The 19,649-nt window shown below is 48.9% G+C and overlaps 1 protein-coding gene across 1 annotated transcript; it reads right to left on the minus strand.

Moving 5' to 3' along the window:
* Window positions 1-60: 60 nt before the first annotated feature.
* Window positions 61-18,640, minus strand: NUBP1 (nucleotide binding protein 1). The gene is made up of 11 exons (XM_036279260.1): window positions 18,595-18,640; window positions 18,412-18,516; window positions 16,208-16,341; window positions 9,078-9,146; window positions 6,562-6,594; window positions 5,852-5,942; window positions 5,074-5,228; window positions 3,250-3,360; window positions 2,911-3,013; window positions 1,040-1,123; window positions 61-320 (listed from the first exon to the last, which is right to left on the minus strand). The coding sequence occupies exons 1-11, from the start codon at window positions 18,611-18,613 to the stop codon at window positions 277-279; spliced, it is 948 nt and encodes a 315-aa protein (XP_036135153.1). The 5' UTR covers window positions 18,614-18,640; the 3' UTR covers window positions 61-276.
* Window positions 18,641-19,649: the final 1,009 nt, after the last annotated feature.

A 19,649-nucleotide genomic window follows, 5' to 3' on the forward strand; every position in this document is an offset into this window, starting at 1 on the left:
CAGCAGAGAACTCCATGACCTACAAGCCGCTGGTTTTCAGCGAAGCAGGCCTTGGGAAGGTTTGAGGAGATGTTTTATTTTTTAAATGGCACATTTGTAAAGAACGCCCTTTACATATGTTCTAAAGAAAACTGTACAAACATCAGATGATTAAAGTGTCTCTGCAAAGTGACTTCACACCACACCAGAGTCTGGTCCCTCTCTGTCCCCGACCCCCACCTTGTGCCCAACTGGTCAGGCCGTGCTGCTTGCGTCCATGTTCCCGGGTTTCAGGAACTAATGAGGTTCTCTCTTCTTTTGAAGACAAAACTCTTGGATTCCTGGAAAACAAGGCAGCAGGCAGAGGAATGCTGCTGGCTCCTCAGTCCCACAGCCCCGCCCCGTGCTGGCCAGGGCGCTGCTGCACTGGGGTGGAATCCCCGGGTGGCGTAACGCCCTTAAAAAGCCCCATTTCTGTTGATGCCCTGAATCTTCAAAGTGACCTGAACACCACACACTGCCCATCCATGGCTATAACCAGCTGGAGGTCTTTCCTTGGTCCATGCTTCAGATAAGAAGCCTGGGCATGAGGTCCTTTTCCCTGGACACCCTGACGAGGCAGAGCAGCAGCACAAGCCAGGACCGGACAGCCTCGACGTGATGCCTCTACGCCCCAGCCCAGCCGGCGGCCCGTCGTGGAAGGAGGCTGCACGCGGGCTCCGCTGGGCTCACTAGGCTTTGGTTTTTGATTTTTTTTACTAATTTTCTTTCGACAGCTTTACTGAGATATATTTCCTACGCCATAAAACTCACCCTCACTGTGTCTTTTAAACTCTTAGTTCATATCATTGACGTACTGAAAGACTTCTCATAGACTCCCGGCCTCCTGGGCTGAGGGCAACGCTCTCCAGGTCATCCCAGGCACCCCCATCCCAACTGTCCCCAGCCAAGGCTTCGTGGTAGTGGCCATTTATAATCCTAAGTGGGGTCTTGTCACACCCAGCCCACTTTGCTCATTCATGTCACTTCCTGGCTCCATAAGACTCACAGAAACACTTACTTTGAATTATACTTCTGTAGGCTAATGTAGCTGGTGAATCCGGTGCGTCAATCAAAAAAGACCGTCCTTCGTCACAACTCTTACCTTAAAGAAACAAATGAAAGAAAATTAAACCCCTAAAGAAAACAAAGAGGCAACATGACCTTGGGGCTCTTTCTGTGCCTGTGACATTAAGATCTTGTGCCTGGCTGGTTTGGCTCAGTGGATTGAGCGTTGACCCATGCACTAAGAGGTCGCCTGTTTGATTCCCTGTCAGGGGGCGTGCAGGAGGCAGCTGGTCAATGTTTCTCTCTCATCAATGTTTCCCTCTCTCTCCCTCTCTCCCTTCCCCTCTCTCTAAAGTTAATAAAAACATATTTTTAAAACAAGAAGCTCTTGCCCTGGCCGGTTTGGCTCAGCGGTTAGAGCGTCCGCCTGCGGTCCGGAGAGACCCGGGTTCGATTCCCGCTAAGGGCGCGTACCTTGGTTGCAGTTTGTCCCCGGCCCTGGTTGGTCGTGCGGGTGGCAGCCACTCGATGTGTCCCTTTCACATCGATGTTTCCCTCTGTCTCTCTTCCTCTCTCTCCCTCCCACTCTGTCTGTACAAAAAATGGAAAAATGTCCTCGGATGAGGATTAAAAAAAAAATAAAATAAAATAAAACAAGAAGCTCTTGAACCCACAACATTCATAATGATGAATGAAACCAAGAAAGAATGCTGGAGGTCTCAAAGGACCTCACCTGCCTCCCCTCCATCCAGCAGGGACCCACCCTGGCTAGCATTTCAACATGGCTTTGACCCTCGCCTGGCCAAGGGTGTTTAGTGTGATATGTTTACATATCATCTGGGGGAGGTGTACGGCAAATGCGGGTTCCAGGGCTCCACAAAGGACAGACAGCAGTTCCTGCTGGGCCCAGGAACCTGCAATTCAAAAGATTAATTACTTCTTTTGAATAAAAAAAACAATGAATGCACATGATAAAAAGTTTGGGGTACAAAATGTTGTACCATAAAAGGTGGGTCCAAAAGAATGCCAGTGTTCCAGGTGTCTTGCTAGAAACAGTATGTGCACACCAATGCAGCATATACATGCACATACACACCATATGCTTAAAAAATAACAGAAGAATGAATGGGAGCATATGATACACATGTTCTGCCCACTGCTTTTTCCATGAACCATTTCACCGTGGAGGTCATTCCACATCGGTATCAACCCATCTGCTAATCTTTCACCGGACTGCCCACTCCAGTGCCCTCCTACGGACACGCAGGTTGTCTCTAGGACCACGTGTCGACCCACTGTCCAGGGGAGAAGCAGAGGGCCTGCCCCAGGGAGCACGAGGTGTTCTCACCTCCTCCATCCGTCTGCCCACCCACTTCTGGGCAGGCGCCTGTGGTCAGCTTCTCCGCCCCTGCTCCCCAGATGCTGAGCACTACTGGAGAAGCAAGATCAGTGGTTCCACTACCCACAGATGCTCCCCAACCTTAGTGGACCCTGGTGAGGCCAACTGTAGAACTGTCACTTCCTCGTCTGCCCTAGTGCACTGCCCCTGGGACAGGGAAACCCAAGCAAGGGAAGGAGCGCAGGGTGAGGGGGGTGGCAGAGGTGCAGCTCCCATGGGAACAGCAGCAGGATGAGGTCTGGATGTACAGGTACAAAACAGTCCCCTGAGGGTCACTCTGTTCCTTTCCTAGTGCCCTCCCTGCACCCTGGCATCTCCCTGACCAGTCTCTACTCCTCTCTGAGGGCTGCCTGCTCCCTTGGCTACCCGCATGCTCACTGCTTCTCTCGGCTGGAGGGGGAGCTCCTGGAGGTGGCTTGGGGCCAATGCCCCAATGTGTGAAGGTCCCACTCAGCGACGGAATTGGGGCATTCAGACTCACCCACCTATGTGTGGGTCCAGAGGCACTTTGCCGAGGAGAGGTATCTTGAGGTCCTGGCACATGGCCTCCGCACCCCCAGTTGTTGGCGGGAATATCTGAGACTCTTTCTGTGAGGCAAATTAAACGAGAAGATTCATGACTTTTTTCAGAATCATAAGACTGGACTACATTTTAAAGGAACTTTTCAAAAACGTCTATTTTGATTGTGGAACATGAACTACCAAAAGAATTCTCATGAAATCAGCAGTGGAGAATTGTGATTGCGATCCCACTTCCGGAAACGAGGAGGAAAGCAGGACCGGCTCGCGAGGCCCGGGGAGGGGCTGGTCACACGCACGCTCACCTTGCACTTGGGGCAGGTGAAGCCGCTCATGTTCTCCACCACCCCGATGATGGGCAGCTTCACCTTGTGACAGAAGTTGATTTCTTTCCGGACATCCTGCAGCGACACCTCCTATCAAGGTTTAAAACACCAGTCGTTTCAAAGTCAGAGTACGAGAGAATGTTTGTGTGGCAAGAAACGGTCCCCACGCGGTGGGTCACCCCTACACAGCTTTAGAGATGTGTGCCCTTTATGCAGTGGGTCAGCCTCTCCGCCCCTGCCACACAGCCAGACTGTCCCTCTTCTTGAGCCACAGCAGGGGACTCCATCTCTGTCCATGAGAAATGTGGCACTGGAGGAGCTGTCTTCGAGCCGACTGACTGTTGTGTTGCGTCCTAACAGACTCGTTTAAACAGCTTCACGCGCACAGCAAAGCTGAGCGGACAGTGCAGGGCCTTCTCACGGGCCTCCGCCTCCACAAACGGGGGGCCTTCTCACGGGCCTCTGCCTCCACACATGGGGGGCCTCTCACGGGCCTGGGCCTCCATACACGGGGGGCCTCTCACGGGCCTGGGCCTCCACACACGGGGGGCCTCTCACGGGCCTGGGCCTCCACACACGGGGGGCCTCTCACGGGCCTCCGCCTCCACACACGGGGGGCCTCTCACGGGCCTCCGCCTCCACACACGGGGGGCCTCTCACGGGCCTGGGCCTCCACACACGGGGAGCCTCTCACGGGCCTCCGCCTCCACACACGGGGGGCCTCTCACGGGCCTGGGCCTCCACACATGGGGGGCCTCTCATGGGCCTCCGCCTCCACACAGGGAGCCTTCCCTGCCGACATCCTGAGTAGTATTTAGGTAATTCCTCTGGGACCCACCCACCTTCTCTCCACCTCCACCCCCAGGCCAGGTACTCCCTGCCTCTAGCAGCCTACGTGGTGTCTTGCTCCACCACATGCCCCCATCATCTCTCCACAGGGAACCAGAGTGATCTGACTGACACGAGTCCTGTCACACCACCCCTGGACCCAGGCACCTTCACTCAGCCTGTTGTGCCTGGCACACCACTGACGGCAGCATGCGTGTGCCCGTGTGTCCAGCACCCAGGCCCCTCAGCGAACCACGTGAGCCGTGAGGGAGGATCAGTGGCCCAGGGCAAATGCTCAGTGAGGCCTGCAGGCGGGGTCGCACCGCCTGCCTCACAGGCAGACTGAGGTAAGGCCTCTGTACGCTGCTTCCTTAGGAGTGGAGAAGAACATGTGAAGGGAAGTGTAACAAGAGAATCAGCTGCTGGTTTCCTGGGACTCCTAAGGTGAGCGGCACGAGAAGAAAGCACAGTGCAGACCTGGCTGCATCTGCTGCTGCTGGACCTGCTCGGGTTGGGACTCACACCGCCCGGGCCACGGCCCCACGTGACTGGCAGACAGGAGCTGGCAAGCCCCACAGCAGCTGATCAGAAATCCCCGCCCACGCCCCAGGCTGGTGCTGAGGAAAACGGGGAGAGTTCCTGAACCGGTCCGACATGCAAGTGAAGAAGCCGTGCGGTCTGTGGGGTCCTGACATGAGTGTGGTAAGGGTGCTGTGACCATGGGGGACAAGCTGAATCATAACAGCACCACTGGTCTCACTGGCTTGGGGGGGCAGCATTAAAAAGGCAATTTTGAACTACCATTGGACCAAAAAAACCCAGTTGTGGAATGCTTACTGTCAACTGAAAATGCCCAGACCAAAGACAAACGACGTTTCTGCAGACAGAGCAGGGGCTGCCCTGAAGAGCCCTTTGGAGACCAGGCTCTCAGTCCCGGGCGGTGCAGTCCGGGCCCTGCTCACCGCACTCGCTCACCTGAGGGGTGGTGATTATCACCGCCCCGTCGATGTGCGCCGCAGCCAGGTACTGGACGACTGAGAGGTGTTCATCTGACGTCCCGGGCGGGGTGTCCACGATGAGGTAGTCAACCTCTCCCCAGTCCACGTCTCGGAGGAACTGCTTGATCATGCCTGAAAGGAGGAATCCACAGCAATGCCAGGTTCCTTTTCCCTTTCCTGTGCTTGGGACACTACAGAGACAGTGTGTGATCCCCGTGCTTTCTCTATCTGGCAACATCTGGAGACATTTCCGGTTGCCACGCCAAGGGGGGGGGACTACTGGCATCCAGCACAGAGGCCAGGGCCACCCCTAATATCCCGTGGTGCACAGCACAGTCCATCCCTTTGCTAACAATGATCTGGCCCAAAATGTCCCTAGTGCCAAGTTGGAGGAACCCTGCCCTGAATGACACTTCTGCATTGTCACCCCAAGCCTCAGTGTCCAGTCAACTTGGTATTGATTTCACTTCATACACTTCTCTCTGACACAAGCCACTGCAAAACCACCACACAAACAATAGTAGCATAGGTTTTCAGGAGGAAAACCCCATAACAGATATTAAAATCTGTAAAACTGATATTTCTATTAGCTGTCTTCAACCAGTGAAGAAAGAGGCAACTAGATGCTTAAAAGCACGGCCCTGCGGAGCCCTGGGGAGCCCTGGGGAGCCCTGCAGGAAGAGGGCATCCGGACAGGGCGGGGCAGCCCTGCCCTCGGGAGGAGACCACGGGAGACAGAAAGCAGAGCGGCAAACCATTCTTCTTTGGTCCTCTCCAGATGACAGCATCATCGGGACTGCTGAGTAAGAAGCCCACCGACATCACCCCCAGGTTGTCTTCCAGGAACTGTGGAGGAGGAGGCAAGAAACATTTTACTTAAAGCCACAGCACAAGACACTTCCCTATGTCTTTTCTGGCAGAAAAAACCATACTGGGGACAACATTACTGTGTGATCTATGAGCACATTTCCTTTGAATCCTCAAATCTTTTTTTTTTTGGAAAAAAAAAAGGGTTGCCATACTGGGGGGACTGGAGGGGATCCCATGGCCCTCAACTGTGACAGTCAACTCAGCTGAAATACATGAGCATCGTGTCCTTCACGGGCTGACCCCGAGCTGGCAAGCTGTGGGCCCTGGGCCGAACCTGGCCCACCATTGTTTTTGTACATGAAGTTTTACTGAAACACAGCCATGGCCATTCATTTACACATCGCTACTTGGGAGCTGCAATAGTGGAGAGTGTATGGCCCACAAATGGGAAACTGTCACTGTCTGACCCTAGAAACGGTTTGCCAATCCCTGGCCTTAAATGGAGGCCCTGTGCCTAGAAAAGTGCCTCGGTAAATACCTGCTGACTGACAAACAGGTGGGCTGAGAACAGTGTTGCCCACCCACCACCTTCCATTATGCACACACAACCCACAATTCACTGCCTTGAACATAAGGCAGAGAGGTGAGCACTCACCACGGGAGACCAGCCCGAGCCACTCTGGTGAACCTGTGTGAACATGGCATCGAGTCATTGTCAACTTTGCACCCTGGTCACACTTCATGCACAGACACATCTTATGCAGTAAGAAGACGGTTTTATAAAATACAATTTGTCTAAAATGCTGCTACTAAATTCTTAATAGGGAGTGAACAGCTGGGGGGAAGTTAATGAAAGCTATAAATCAATACCATTTTTTCCACTGAATTGGGTTATTTTGAAACTCTGCTTAGACATCTAGTCAGGGAACCAAAGTTACCCGAGTCAAATATAATCTGGGGTCTGAGGTATTTTCAAAGAGTGACAGAAACTGGTTGTGGGTTGTGAGACAATGCAGGTAACTGTGGAGCAGCAGGTTGTCTCTACGCATCTGGGAGTGAAGCAACACCTTTAGTGGGCCAGGTGACATGGCCCCTGTCCCATCAGCGGCCTGAGCTTCACCTCTGGCTTACTGTCCCAGGAGCAAGCACTGGGAGAGGGTGTCACTGAGAAGCTCCCTGGAGCTACTTCAAGATTCACAGGTGTTCATCAACAGCCAGGGTTCACGTCGCAACTCCCAATTACACCTCTACCTTAGAAATTAGAGCAACGTAGGAGCCCAAACAGAAACTGTTTTTCTTAATGAAGTCTTCCTTTCTAAAACAGCTCTACTGATGCTGGTGTGGCTCAGGGGACTGAATGTCATCCTGTGGACTAAGATGTCCCAGTTCGATTCCTGGTCAGGGCACATGCCCGGGTTGTGGGCTTGATTCCTAGTAAGGGACATGCAGGAGGCAGCTGATTGATATTTCTCTCTCACATCGATGTTTCTATCTCTCTCTTATTTCCTCTCTCTAAAAATAACTAACTAACTAAATAAAAGGGCTCTATTGTAATATAATTCACATGCCATACAATGCACCTATTTCGAGTGTACAATTCAGTGGCTTTTCAAGATATCACATAATTGTACATCCATCACCATGATCAACTTTAGAACATTTTTGTCACTCCAAGACGACGCCCTGCACCCTCTTACCTGTCACCTCCAACCCCCACAGTTCCCTCCAGAACTAGGTGACCTCGAATCTCCCGTCTCTGCCTGTGTGCCTGTTTCAGATATCTCACAGAAATGCAATCACACAGCCCGGGCCGGTGTGGCTCAGTTGGTGGAGCATCCTCCCGGGCATCAGAAGGTTGCTGGTTCAATTTCCGATCAGAACACATACCCCGGTTGAGGGTTTGATACCTGGGCAGGGTGTGTTTGGCTTTGAAGTCTCATTTAAAAAACAACAACATTCATTCTTATTCTTGTTCTTTAACTTGCTAGTCTTAAGAGAGGGGTAGACATGATGCCCCAATAGTGCAGGAGAAGAAAATAGTGGAGATTCTGTTTTATGTCATTATTTAAAGTTTTTAGTTTTTATAAAATACTTATGTACTGGTACAGTAAGTAGTATATGTATATAACTTAAAAGTAAGTAAATGTACACCCATACTGTGGGCGTGTGCTGCACAGCTTGTTACTCATGGGTATGTGGTCACAGATGTTTGACCCTGCTGCTTGACCTCGGCCCTGCATGGTGTCACATTCCTCCCAGCACCCTCAGAAGCAAACCCCAACCCCTGAACAGAACCCGCCGGGAATGCCCTATTTGTCCTTGGCTACTCTCTGGCTCCCTCTGTCCCCACACTCTGCCCCAGCCCCACTGGCCACTTGGTGGAGGAAATGAGGACTCTCCCGCCTTAGGGCTCCTGCACTTGCTCCCTCAGCCAAGAAGGATGTCCCCGGCTGTCTGCAGCAGGCTGCTATGCTCCTCCCCTCCCAATGGGCAGCTCCCCGTGTCTGCCCCGCTCCACCTTGTCTGTCCCCTCACCCTGCTTTGGTTTTCTGTGATCTATCATCTGTCCCTTCCCATGAGGACCAGGGTCTTCATCTGCTTTGCTCACCACTGGACCCCAGCACCCAGAACAGGGCCTGTATGAACCAATCCTGACACCGCTGGAACTGCCTCGCCCTCCAGCCATTTTCAATGTGCTGCCCCTGGGGGACCCCTTCCTTGGGACTGTTTTTTGCTACTCCGAAGGGAGAGACCAGCACCTGCAGACTGCTGTGGCCGGTTCCACCCCATGTCACTCACGCTTCACAGTCTCAGTTCCCCAGAGGAGACCACAGGGCAGAAACATTCCCTTGCTTCCAGGGTGCAAACCCCCAGCCGGCCCTGGCCCAGCTTTCCCAGGCAGAGCTCAGTTTCCTGGTCTTACTTCTGCATTTCACTTGTTGTTTCCCTTCCCCTCTGAGGAGGCAGCGAAACCAACACTCCTTGAATAGTGTGGATGAACTTATGTATAATATCCCCCATTCACAGTTGTTAAAGATGGGTTAGCAAACACTGACGCAGTTCCATCACATCCATGTGAAAGTACACGGGCTCTGCTATCCCTTAGTTTAGACTGAGTAGTTCAGCGCTTTAAGAAACCACCTGACTGCATTTTGTAATGTAAACTCTTACCTGTTCTCCTTCCAACCCCATTATCTTGGGAATTGATGGCCCACATATATCAATGTCTAGAAGAGCAACCTGGGGAATAAGAAGAGACCAGAGCTGTAACATAACCGAATATACAACCCTCCAGATACACACAGTTGGGAGGGGAACGGGGTTCAAGAAAAAGGAGGGAAGGGAGAAGATGGAAAGAAACTGGGTCAAACGTGGACCAAGTAGAATCTCATGAGGAAGAGTTACAACATTTATCTTCCCACCACAGAGACACAGTCCAAGACTCCGAAAGAGAACTTGGCAAAGTATATCGACACTGACTCCCTCCCTTCCAGCTCCAGAGTGATCCTGTGGACCTGGCACTGTTTACTTGGCTCTTACCATGTGCCAAGTATCATTATCTCTGCTTTACAGAAGAGGAAACTAAGGTTCGGAGAGGCCCAGCGACTTGTTCAATGAGCAAGGAGCAGAGCTGGGACATAAATCAAGTCCTGACTTCAACACCAGGGCTCCTTCCACTACTCCATGGGCCCTGACAAGGAGCCGAGCTCCCTGTTTTCCTGTGATCCTGTAGGTTAATGGCAACTTAGGCTCAACTTCCAGAGAAGAAACTGAAAATAAGAAGGAAATCTAGAAAACCTCTTTGCTAGTGGTAAGTGCAGCCTTGGATGACTCCTTCCACCCCAAACACACTGCTTTCCCTGTGTGATAAATGAAGTCTGAAACAGCCTGCAGGAACTCGGAAAAGTTGGCTAGTATTCATCTTGAAAGCTCTAATGTGTTGATTGCAAAGTGCAGCATCCTTGAGTAACTTTTTAACTTGCCCCAAATTCGCTTCTTGCTTCCCTCTTCGAGCCTCTCAACAAATCCCAACCTCCAACTTCCTTACAGGCTCTCAGACCCAGGGCAGGAAAGCTTTTCATACATAGTTCCGGTGCCCTCTGCTGGACTAGGTGAGAAGTGCAACAGAATGACAACTTAGAACCTGACTTTCATGGCCTTCTAGATCTCTGATACTCGGGGACTGACGTGTGTGAACAATCCACTGGCATTTTATGTCACAACCTCACGATTTAATAAATCATACCATCACCAGGGCCCAGGACCCTAACAGAGACTTTCATCAATACTCGGGTTTCTAGCCCAGTCTCTATGTTCTTTTGGGAACAATTTAATCAGTTTCCTTCTCAGGCATTTAACTCCACACAACCTAGGGAGTGAACCGTGAGTGAAACGATGCAAGGATGCAAGAAACAGACTGCTTGCACGCAGTCCCCAAAAAGGCTGTGCCACGTTCCTGCTCTCCAGGTGTCCAGAGCGGCCCTGCGCCTGTCCCTTCCAAACGTTCTGCTGATCCTGTCACTGTCCCCAGTATCCATCCGATTAATTCACTTTCTGCTCAAGTTAAGCCAGAGAACCCTAGCTGAGAGAAACATGCCTGCGGTCATCGCAATTAGGGCCTCTGTGGAAGGTGCTAGAAGCTTGAGGGGAAGAGGAAGCCCTGCCACACCTCTCCCACCCACAAAGTGGTGGGGCAGGGTGCTACAGTGCTGTTGGGATCCAAACTTCCCCTCCAGAGGAGGCCATGGCCACCCATGTGGCCAACTGGACTAGGACCGTGCTCGGTGTGGGGGCTTCTCATGTCCACGCTCAGCACCACTGAGCCGCAGGAGACACGCCCACAGGCTCGTCTCAGCTCACAGGCTCGCAGTTGTGGCAGAGGCCAGGAAGTCGCGGAGAGGCAGGAGGAGCTGCTGAGGCATTGGTGGTGGGGCGTGCATCTAAGTGTTGTTTACAAAGTACTGAAACGGCACTTCTATTTCTCTGCTGCTTCTTGGAAGCCATTGAACTTAGGGGCTTTTTTTTTTTCTCACCCAAGGATATTTTTCCATTTTTTGTTCAGATAGAGTGGGAGGGAGAGAGAAGGAGAGAGAGAGAGAGAGAGAGAGAAACATTGACGTGAAAGGGACACATTGAGTGGCTGCCACCTGCACGGCCAACCAGGGCTGAGGACAAACTGCAACCGACGTACGTGCCCTTAGCGGAAACTGAACCCGGGTCTCTCTGGACCGCAGGCCGACGCTCTAACCGCTGAGCCAAACCGGCCAGGGTGAAATTAGGGACTTTTAAAATATATATACAAGAAAATGAAACAAACAAGCAAAGAAGAAGAGGCCACAGGAAGGGGGTCTAGTCCTAACTTTTGGCACTCCGAAGCTGTCACCTCACACACATTGCTTCTCTGGCCCTATCCCTCTGACCTGGGAAATTGTTAGGGCCACTCCAGCTTTAGAGTCTACAAACCCGAGACGGGCCTAAAAATTGTACAGTCCTGAAGCACCTAGCATCGTCCTTTTAATGATAGAGTTCATCTTTGAGATCACAAGGCAAGATGATGAAGTAGTAATTTATGGAACCTGGTGACTTGTGGTGGAAAGATGACGTAAGTCTTTGATGTCACAGGCCAGCCTCCTGTGCCTCCCTTCATCACAACTTACACATTTCCCAGCCTGCCTGTGATTAGTCAGGAGCTTCCCAATCCTGCTGCCTCCTGATGCAAGACTCTGCAAATGAGCCGTCAGACACCCGCCTGCCTTGAGCATGAACACGAACAGCCTTCCTGAGTTAGAAAAGGGACAGTGTTTCCCACCGTCCTGCTGAGTTCAGGGCAGGGAGGAATGTATGCAACTTGACTGTAATCTACAAGCCACACCAAGCATCAACGATATGCCAACACTGTGCACCTTCTGGAGACAGTGATGTTTTCAGTTATGAGTAGGTCTGCTGGGGAAACACTTTCCTGAGTGCCGACATTTTTTAAAAGCACTGCTGCATAGAGAAATTCAGCTTATCTAGCTATATTTCCACACTGGATGGTGTGCTTCCCTTCAGCATACTGCAGTCTAGACATGTGTGCAGTGGGGACGTCTAAACACAATTATATGGAAACATAATTATATGGAAGCAGCTGCTGACTCACAAGTGGTTACTTGTAACTGGCCTGGTGTAAGCCCCTCCCAGAGAGCTGTGAAGAATATGCCCAACAGCTTCTAAAAGCAGTAATTATTCTGGGTAATATGGACAATCTGAGAAAACAGATTTCTTGGCTAGCCTACTGGCCAATACAAATTTGGCCCTTGAATGGCAAGAGATTGGTGACTAACAGAAGAACAAATCGACAAGTATAGTTTGAACCTGCTCAGCACTGTTTGGGTAAGCAAACTCATTATCACTAAAGCAAAAATCTCGTCACCCCTCCATATTTCAGTTAGTGGAATAAAGTAATGATAACGATTGCTCTCAAGAACATTTACTGAGCACTTACTACATGTCAGGCATGGTGTTAAGCACTTTACACTTACATGCATCACTTCACTCAGCCATCCCATTTTACAGAGAGAGCCTGGTGTCCTACCCAAGATCACAGCAGTGGTGTGGGTAGGGCTTGGATGTGAACCTGGGTAGTGTGACCCCGGGAGCCTGTGTTCTTGCCCACCATGCCAGATTGTACCCCAAATGCTCAAATAGAGTTCTGACTCCTCTCTCTTCTCCAAAATTGGGAAGTTCTGCTTCTTCTGTCTCCCCAACTTTGTCCTCATTTGTTCCCTGCTGTTTGCTTCACCCACTGCCCTAGTTTGGACCCTTGGGGCCTCTCATGGAGACACAGGACTCTTATGGAGACATGAGCAACACCTCCTGACTGGCTTCCCATCACCCGCTAACGACCCTCAACTACACACTCGGCTGGCTGTCACAGTGCTGCTCCTAAAGCATCAGGCTGGCTCAGCCTCAGCCTCGGCTCCCTTCACTGGAGCAGTACGCCCCAGACTGCCTGCTTCTCCATGCCTGCCCTGGCGGTCCCACCTCTATACCTTCGCCCCCACCTTTCAGTCCCACCACCGTTCAGATGCTGCCTTCTCCAAGCCCAGGTGCCCCCCGCGGTTGTCTCTCCCTTTCCCCAAATCCCTAGAGCACATGTTGGCTGGCAGATCCCAGATTCTAGAGCTCACGTCAGCCATGTAGGCCAGCGATAGCAGCTCCATGCATTATAAAATGATAGGAACAGAAATGAGAGATAAGGCAGAATTCAGAGCCCTAAGGAGTGACAGGAACACAGGGCTTTACAGATCACCTGCTCCAGCCTCTTCACTGCCCCCAAAAAGGCTGTGGCCTGCCCGAGGTTTCAGTCCTCCAAAGATGTTCTTCCCCAGCCAGCGCAGGTGCCTCGGGTGCTACAAACCAAACCGGGGACCAGCAAACTACAAGCTGGGGGCCAAATCCATCCTGTCACCGTTTTTGTACAGCCCACAATTTAAAAATGGTTATTACATTTTTAGAGGGATGAGAAAATCAAAATCAAGATACTTTTATGTCATGTTGTGAAAATTATATGAAATCCAAATTTCAGTAACAGTTTTATTAGAACACAGGCATGCCACGGCTTAGACTCTCTATGGCTGCCTTTATGTTTAAGGGCAGAAGTGAATAGTTGCTACAGAAACTATATGGTCTGCAAAGCCTAAAATATTTACCATCTGGCTCTTGACATAAAAAGTTTGCCAGCCCTGGCCAGTGTTGCTCAGTGGTTAGAGTGTCAGCCCTCCCCTCCCCTTCCCTTCCCTTCCCTCTCTCTTTCTCCCTCTCCCCTTCTTCCCTCCCTTTCACTCCCTCTAAAAGTCAATGGAAAAAATATTCTCAGGGGAGGATTAACAAAAAAAAAAAAAGAGAAGTTTGCCAACCCCTGAAGCAAACTCTAATTCTGCTTAATCTAATGATTTAAAAAATGTATTTCTGGAGTTCCTGGGTACTGGTGAGGTGTCTCAAGGGCCACTGTGTGTGTGTAGAGGACATATCAGAATGGTGGCTTGATCCCCCTTGCCCACTGTAGCTGGCTTTATTGCTTTTTGAGGAGGAAATACAGTCTTTATCATATTAAGATCTTAGGGTGCTACTGCACACTGAGGTAGAGTGATTTCTCACACAAGTAGGAAGTACTAAAATTTATCCAGCTTTTAGAGTTTTAAAATATAATAGGCAATATGTGGCAGTTTTGAAATGTCAATATTAAATGTACCTCTTCAGTTTCTTCTATCTTACCTAAAAAAAAAAAATCAAACAAAAGGGCCATTTGTCAATGAGTAAGAAAAGAAACTTGAAGTGAAAGTGTTAGCCCTCATATATAAAAATAACTTTCAATATTCAAAGTGTTAGAAGAGAAAAGTCATTTTCAGAAATAAAACAATGCATGCTAGAAGGCACACATGAAGATGATGGAAAGGACCGAAATGGCAGGGAATGACCGTCAACACAAACCCAGTAAGATTGTTTCCACGTTACACAGAACTCTTCTGCACGCCCCAGACGTGCTCTGATGGAGAAAACAGCATTTAGTTGGCAACTGAGAGAGTGACCAGCAAGCTCTCTAACCCTGAGCACACTCAGCGCCAGTACACAAGTCCTCAGTGAGGTCTCTCTTTTCAGGGGTCAACCTGCTGGGCAGCTGGGTTCTAAGAGACACCCATGCCACTCTAGTATTCTGATATGTATAGTTTTGTTTTATTGGAATTTTGAGCAAAATTTCTCTTTGGAAACAACAAAAAGGTAGAATGTGACCTGTGTTAAAAAAACACGCGAAAAACTGAAAAACACAACAGTCATGGTTTTATTAGATATAAAATGATAAAGTGAATATTGGGATCATTTTCTAAAGTCAATGCAAAATTACCATAAGTCCCAATGAATAACCTAATGTATTTTAAAAATCACAGGCACTGCAAATTTCCACTTGACCTTTCTGGTAAAAAATATTTTTTTCTTCCTTGCCCTACAATACCCTTTATTACGGCTGGAATTGAGAGCAGCACTGGGTACTTTGAGTTTCCCTGCTCACCTGTGTACCCGGGTATAAGTTAGTGGCCTAGTACAGGGGTCAGCAAATGTTTTCTTCAAGGGAAAACAGAAAATATTTCAGGCTTTGTGGGTAAAAATAAGGATACCACATAGGCACTAATGTAACAATTTAAAAGCAACCATTTAAAAATAAAACAAACAGCCCTGGCATATTTGGCTCAACTGTTAGAGCACTGGCCCAAGGACCAGAGTCATGGGTTCGATTCCTAGTCAAGGGCACGTACCTCAGTTTCAGGTTCAATCCCCGGCCTCCAACTAGGGTTGTGCAGGAGACAACTCTCTCACATAGATGTTTCTCTCTGTTTCTCGCTCTCTCTCTCCCTCCCTTCCTTTCACTCTATCTAAAAAGAATCAATAGAAAAATATCCTCAGGTGAGGATTAAAAAATAATAGCCCAGCTGGTGTGGCTCAGTGGTTGAACGTCAACCCATACACCAAGAGGTCACCAGTTCAATTCCCGGTCAGGACACATGCCCAAGTTGTGAGCCAAATTCCCAGTGGGGGGGACATGCAGGAGGCGGCCAATCAATGTTCTGTCTCATCGATGTTTCTATCTTTCTCCCTAAAGTCAATAAAGAAAAATAATAGTAATAAAATAAAAATAAAACAAAAAAAAAACAGCCCTGGCCAGGTGGCTCAGTTGGTTGGAGCAGTATCCTGTACACCAAAAGGTTGCAGGTTCGATCCCCAATCAGGGCACACGTATGGGAGGCAATTGATTGGTGTTTCTCTTTCACATCAATGTTTCTCTCTCTCAAAATCAATGAAAGAAAACACATATCTTTGGGTAAGGATTAAAATAATAATAATAATAAAAACAAACAAAAACCCCCAAACAACAAAAATAATAATAGTAATAAAATAAAAGCAACCATTTATAAATGTAAACATCATTCTTAGCTCACAGGCCACAGAAAGGCAAGAGATGGGCTGGATTTGGCCATGACCTATAGTTTGCAGATTCCTGGCCTAGAAAAAGGCAAAAAGGGGCTGATAATAAGAAAAAAATCTGAACTTAATGTAATAAATAATCAGCATGCCAAGAGAATTATACATCTGCTACCCATTTTCACAACTAGAGCATCCAATGAAATATTTCATTTCACTGCTTGACTGCTACATGTTTCCTCATCCTCTCTGCAGGATCAAAGAGGCCAATTCAGCTTAGTCTAGGGAACTTGTTCTCTACAAGCCTCAGACAGGAGCTCTCCCAGTTTTTCCCTGGGTCCCACCTGTGTGTTTTCATCCTCCGCCAGGGCGTGAGCAAGGTGGGCGCTGAACGTGCTTTTCCCAACGCCGCCTTTCCCAGACAAAACCAAGATTTTGTGTTTCACGGTCTTCATTTTCTCTTTGATTTCCTGTATGGCTGCAAAAAAAGCAATTCAAGTGATGACATTTTCCAACAAAATCCCGAATGTCACTCTTCCAATGAGCTACAAGGAGCTAATAAGTCCTTGGGACTGTTTCAAGGGATCACATGTGAAATACCACCGAATCAATGGTAGTCATAAGTGCTACAAAGAAAATAAGGTTATTATCACATCTGATATTTTCTTACTTATTGGTTTACTTATTTTTCATTCCCTATTAGAATATAAACCTCACAAGGTGGGGAATCTGTCCTGAAGTGTTCACCACTTTATTTCCTGCTCCAAAACAGAGCTTTGACTATATAGTCACACAACACTTAATGACAGGGATACATTCTGAGAAATGTGCTCTCAGGCAAGTTCGTCCTGCAAACATCACAGTGTGCACTTACACAAACCTAGATGGTAGAGCTTATGATGGACCTGAGCTATATGATATGGCCTACTTCTCCTAGGTTACACGCCTATACAGCATGTTACTGTATGAAACAGCAAGAGACTAAATCAAGCACAAAAGAATTTGAAATAATCAAAAGATAAACAAGCTGTACGAGGCAGCTGTCAGTGTAACACAGAGTACTGCTACACAGCAAACTTTTTTATTAAGTAGAAAAAGTACGTTCTAAAATAATAAGTATAATATACAGTAATAAATACATAAACCAGCAACATAGTTGTTTATTATCAAGTATTATATATTATACCTAATTGTACATGCTATACTTTTACATGACTGGCAGCGTATATGCTTGTTTACACCAGCCTCACCACAAACATATGAGGAATGCTTTGCACTATAAAGTTATGACAACCATGTCACTAGGCAGTAGGAATTTTTCAGCTTCCTTATAATCTCATGTCATATATGCAGTCTGTTGTTGACCAAAATATCATTATTCGGTGCATGGCTGCAGTAATGATTCTCAACCTGGGAGCAAAATCTACCAGGGGGCATTTGGCAACGTCTGGAGACATTTTTAGTTGTCACAACGAAGGGGTGTTCCTGGCATGTAGAGGGTAGAGGCCAGGGATGCTGCTTAACATCCGACAATGCTCAGAATTATCCAACACAGAATTATCCAACCCAAAATGCCAACAGTGCCCAGGCTGAGAAAGCCTGACAAATAGCAGGCACTTGGTAAATACCTGTCACTGGTGACTATCACTTATTAGACACTTGCTGTGCTCTCACCATTTCACCTTATTTCAAATCCTTCAAACAACACTGTGAGGTAACTATTTTTCTTCCCACTACTGATGAGGAAACAGAGCTCAGAAAGGTTAAGACTCTTGCTCAAGGTCAATACTGTTTTCGTGGGAACCAAAAATCAAACCCAAGTGTCTCTCTGAACTCTTTCAAAATTCTTCTCTCAGCCTCCTGCCTTTTAAATTCCCTTTAGTAGGCTCCCAGAGTCCTCTCCATCCTCCAGTTTGACCTCATAGTACTTATTGCTGTGATCACTGATTGCTTGCTTGTTTACTGCGGGTCTCCCCTACTAAACTAACACCCACTAGACAGTGTCCTGTTTCACAGCTATTTCTCCGGTACAGAGCACTGTGCCTAGGATGTGATTAACACATATTTCTGTTGAATGAGAGGAAGGCTGGCTCCTTAAACCTTAAAAAGAAGAAATTCTGTCCAAAGAAAGCAGCTAACGGGGCCAGGATTTAAGTCCAAACAACCTAACATCAAAGCGTATATCCTATATTCCCTCTTCTGGTGGCCTCCTCCAGACCAGTTACTGTCACTCAAACCTCTGGCCGCACCCCTTAACCCAGCACACTTTTCCCATGCCCCACTCTTCTTACGACCACTCTTGACGTCACGCCTGTCACTGACTCTTAGGCTCCACCCCACCCCGCCACGTTCCTTCCTTCTTGCCTTTGAAAGGTCCTGCCCCTCGGGCCCCGCCCCTGTCACTCATTCCTTAAGCCCCGCCCATCTTGGCCCCGCCCTTCCACGCATCCTTCAAGTCCCGCCCACCGTCACCGCCCAATTTCCCATACGCCCGCCTCTTCCGGGCCTGTGCCTTTCACTTCCCGTTCAGGCCTTGCCCGTTCCTCACCCGGGTCCGGGCCCTCGCCGGCTCCTGAAGCGCATAGCCGCTGGTTAGGGCACCCTTGACAGGCGGCCCCTCGGCCCGCCTGGGCGCTGCCGGTTCCGGGGCAGTCTGCGCAGAGACAGAATCCCAGTTAGAGTCGCTCCTGTGCCTTCAGCCCCGCCACCCACGCCCCTTCGGCGCGCTCACCGTGAGGCGTCTCCTCCATTTTGCCTCCTTAGTCGCCGGAACCTACGCGATCCCCGGAAACCGCTCTGTGTACTTCCGCCTGGAGGCACGCAATCGGACCCTCCGGCCGCGCTACACTTGGGCAGGAGAGCAGGGCGCAAGCGCGAGCCTGTGTCCGGAGCTGGGGCTGTTTTTGTTAATGTACGCAGCAGTTATCTATCAAATACTTAAGCATGTATTTCCTCGGAACAACAGCGTTATCTTACGTGACGTCCATGCCATTTTGATACCGAGAAATTTAGCAGTGATGCAAAATATTCGGCAATATATACTTTATATGCAATTTGCTCAATTCTTCCAAATAAGATCCCCACCCTCACCTGTATACTGGATCCAGTCCACATGGCACCTTGCTTTTTGTCTGTCTCTGGTCTCTTTCAGTTCAGAACAGCCCTCCTCCCTACCCCTTTCCTCCCATGGCCATGTATTTTGTCTTTCATAACATTGATAAATTTGAATAGTTCAGGCCAATTGTTTTACAGAATATCCATAATCTTTATTTGATTCCCCCACCTCTCCTGATTAGATTCAGGTAGAAAGTTCTTGGCAGAAGACACTTGAGTAACCTGCACTAGTTGTATCACAGCAGGAGGGCTGTAGTACACATTGGTCCCATTGTTGGTATAAGAAAACAAAATTCAACTGAGCAAATTTTATTTTTTGTTACTCCTCACCAGAGGCTATTTTTCCATTGATTTTTTAGAGAGAGTGGGAGAGAGGAAGAGAGAAAAACATTGATGAGAGCATCAATTAGGGCTGGGGAGCAACCCCAGATACATTTCCTTGACTGGGAATCAAACCTGAGACCCTTCATTGTGCAGGCCACTGAGCCACATCAGCCAGGGCTCAACTGGGTAAGTTTAACGATCTTATTGGCTTTGTCAACCAATGGTCTTCGGTGCCAATTCAATGCAGGAATCCTCAACTTGGGGTGTGGTGAAGAAGGAAACTTGTTATACAGCACGGCTTTGAAAACCACACAGGACCCTCTGGCTAGAGAGCCCTGCTACGCCAAT

Source organism: Molossus molossus, unplaced genomic scaffold (genome assembly GCF_014108415.1).
Source record: "Molossus molossus isolate mMolMol1 unplaced genomic scaffold, mMolMol1.p scaffold_m16_p_3, whole genome shotgun sequence".
NCBI classification, from domain to species: Eukaryota; Metazoa; Chordata; class Mammalia; order Chiroptera; family Molossidae; genus Molossus; species Molossus molossus.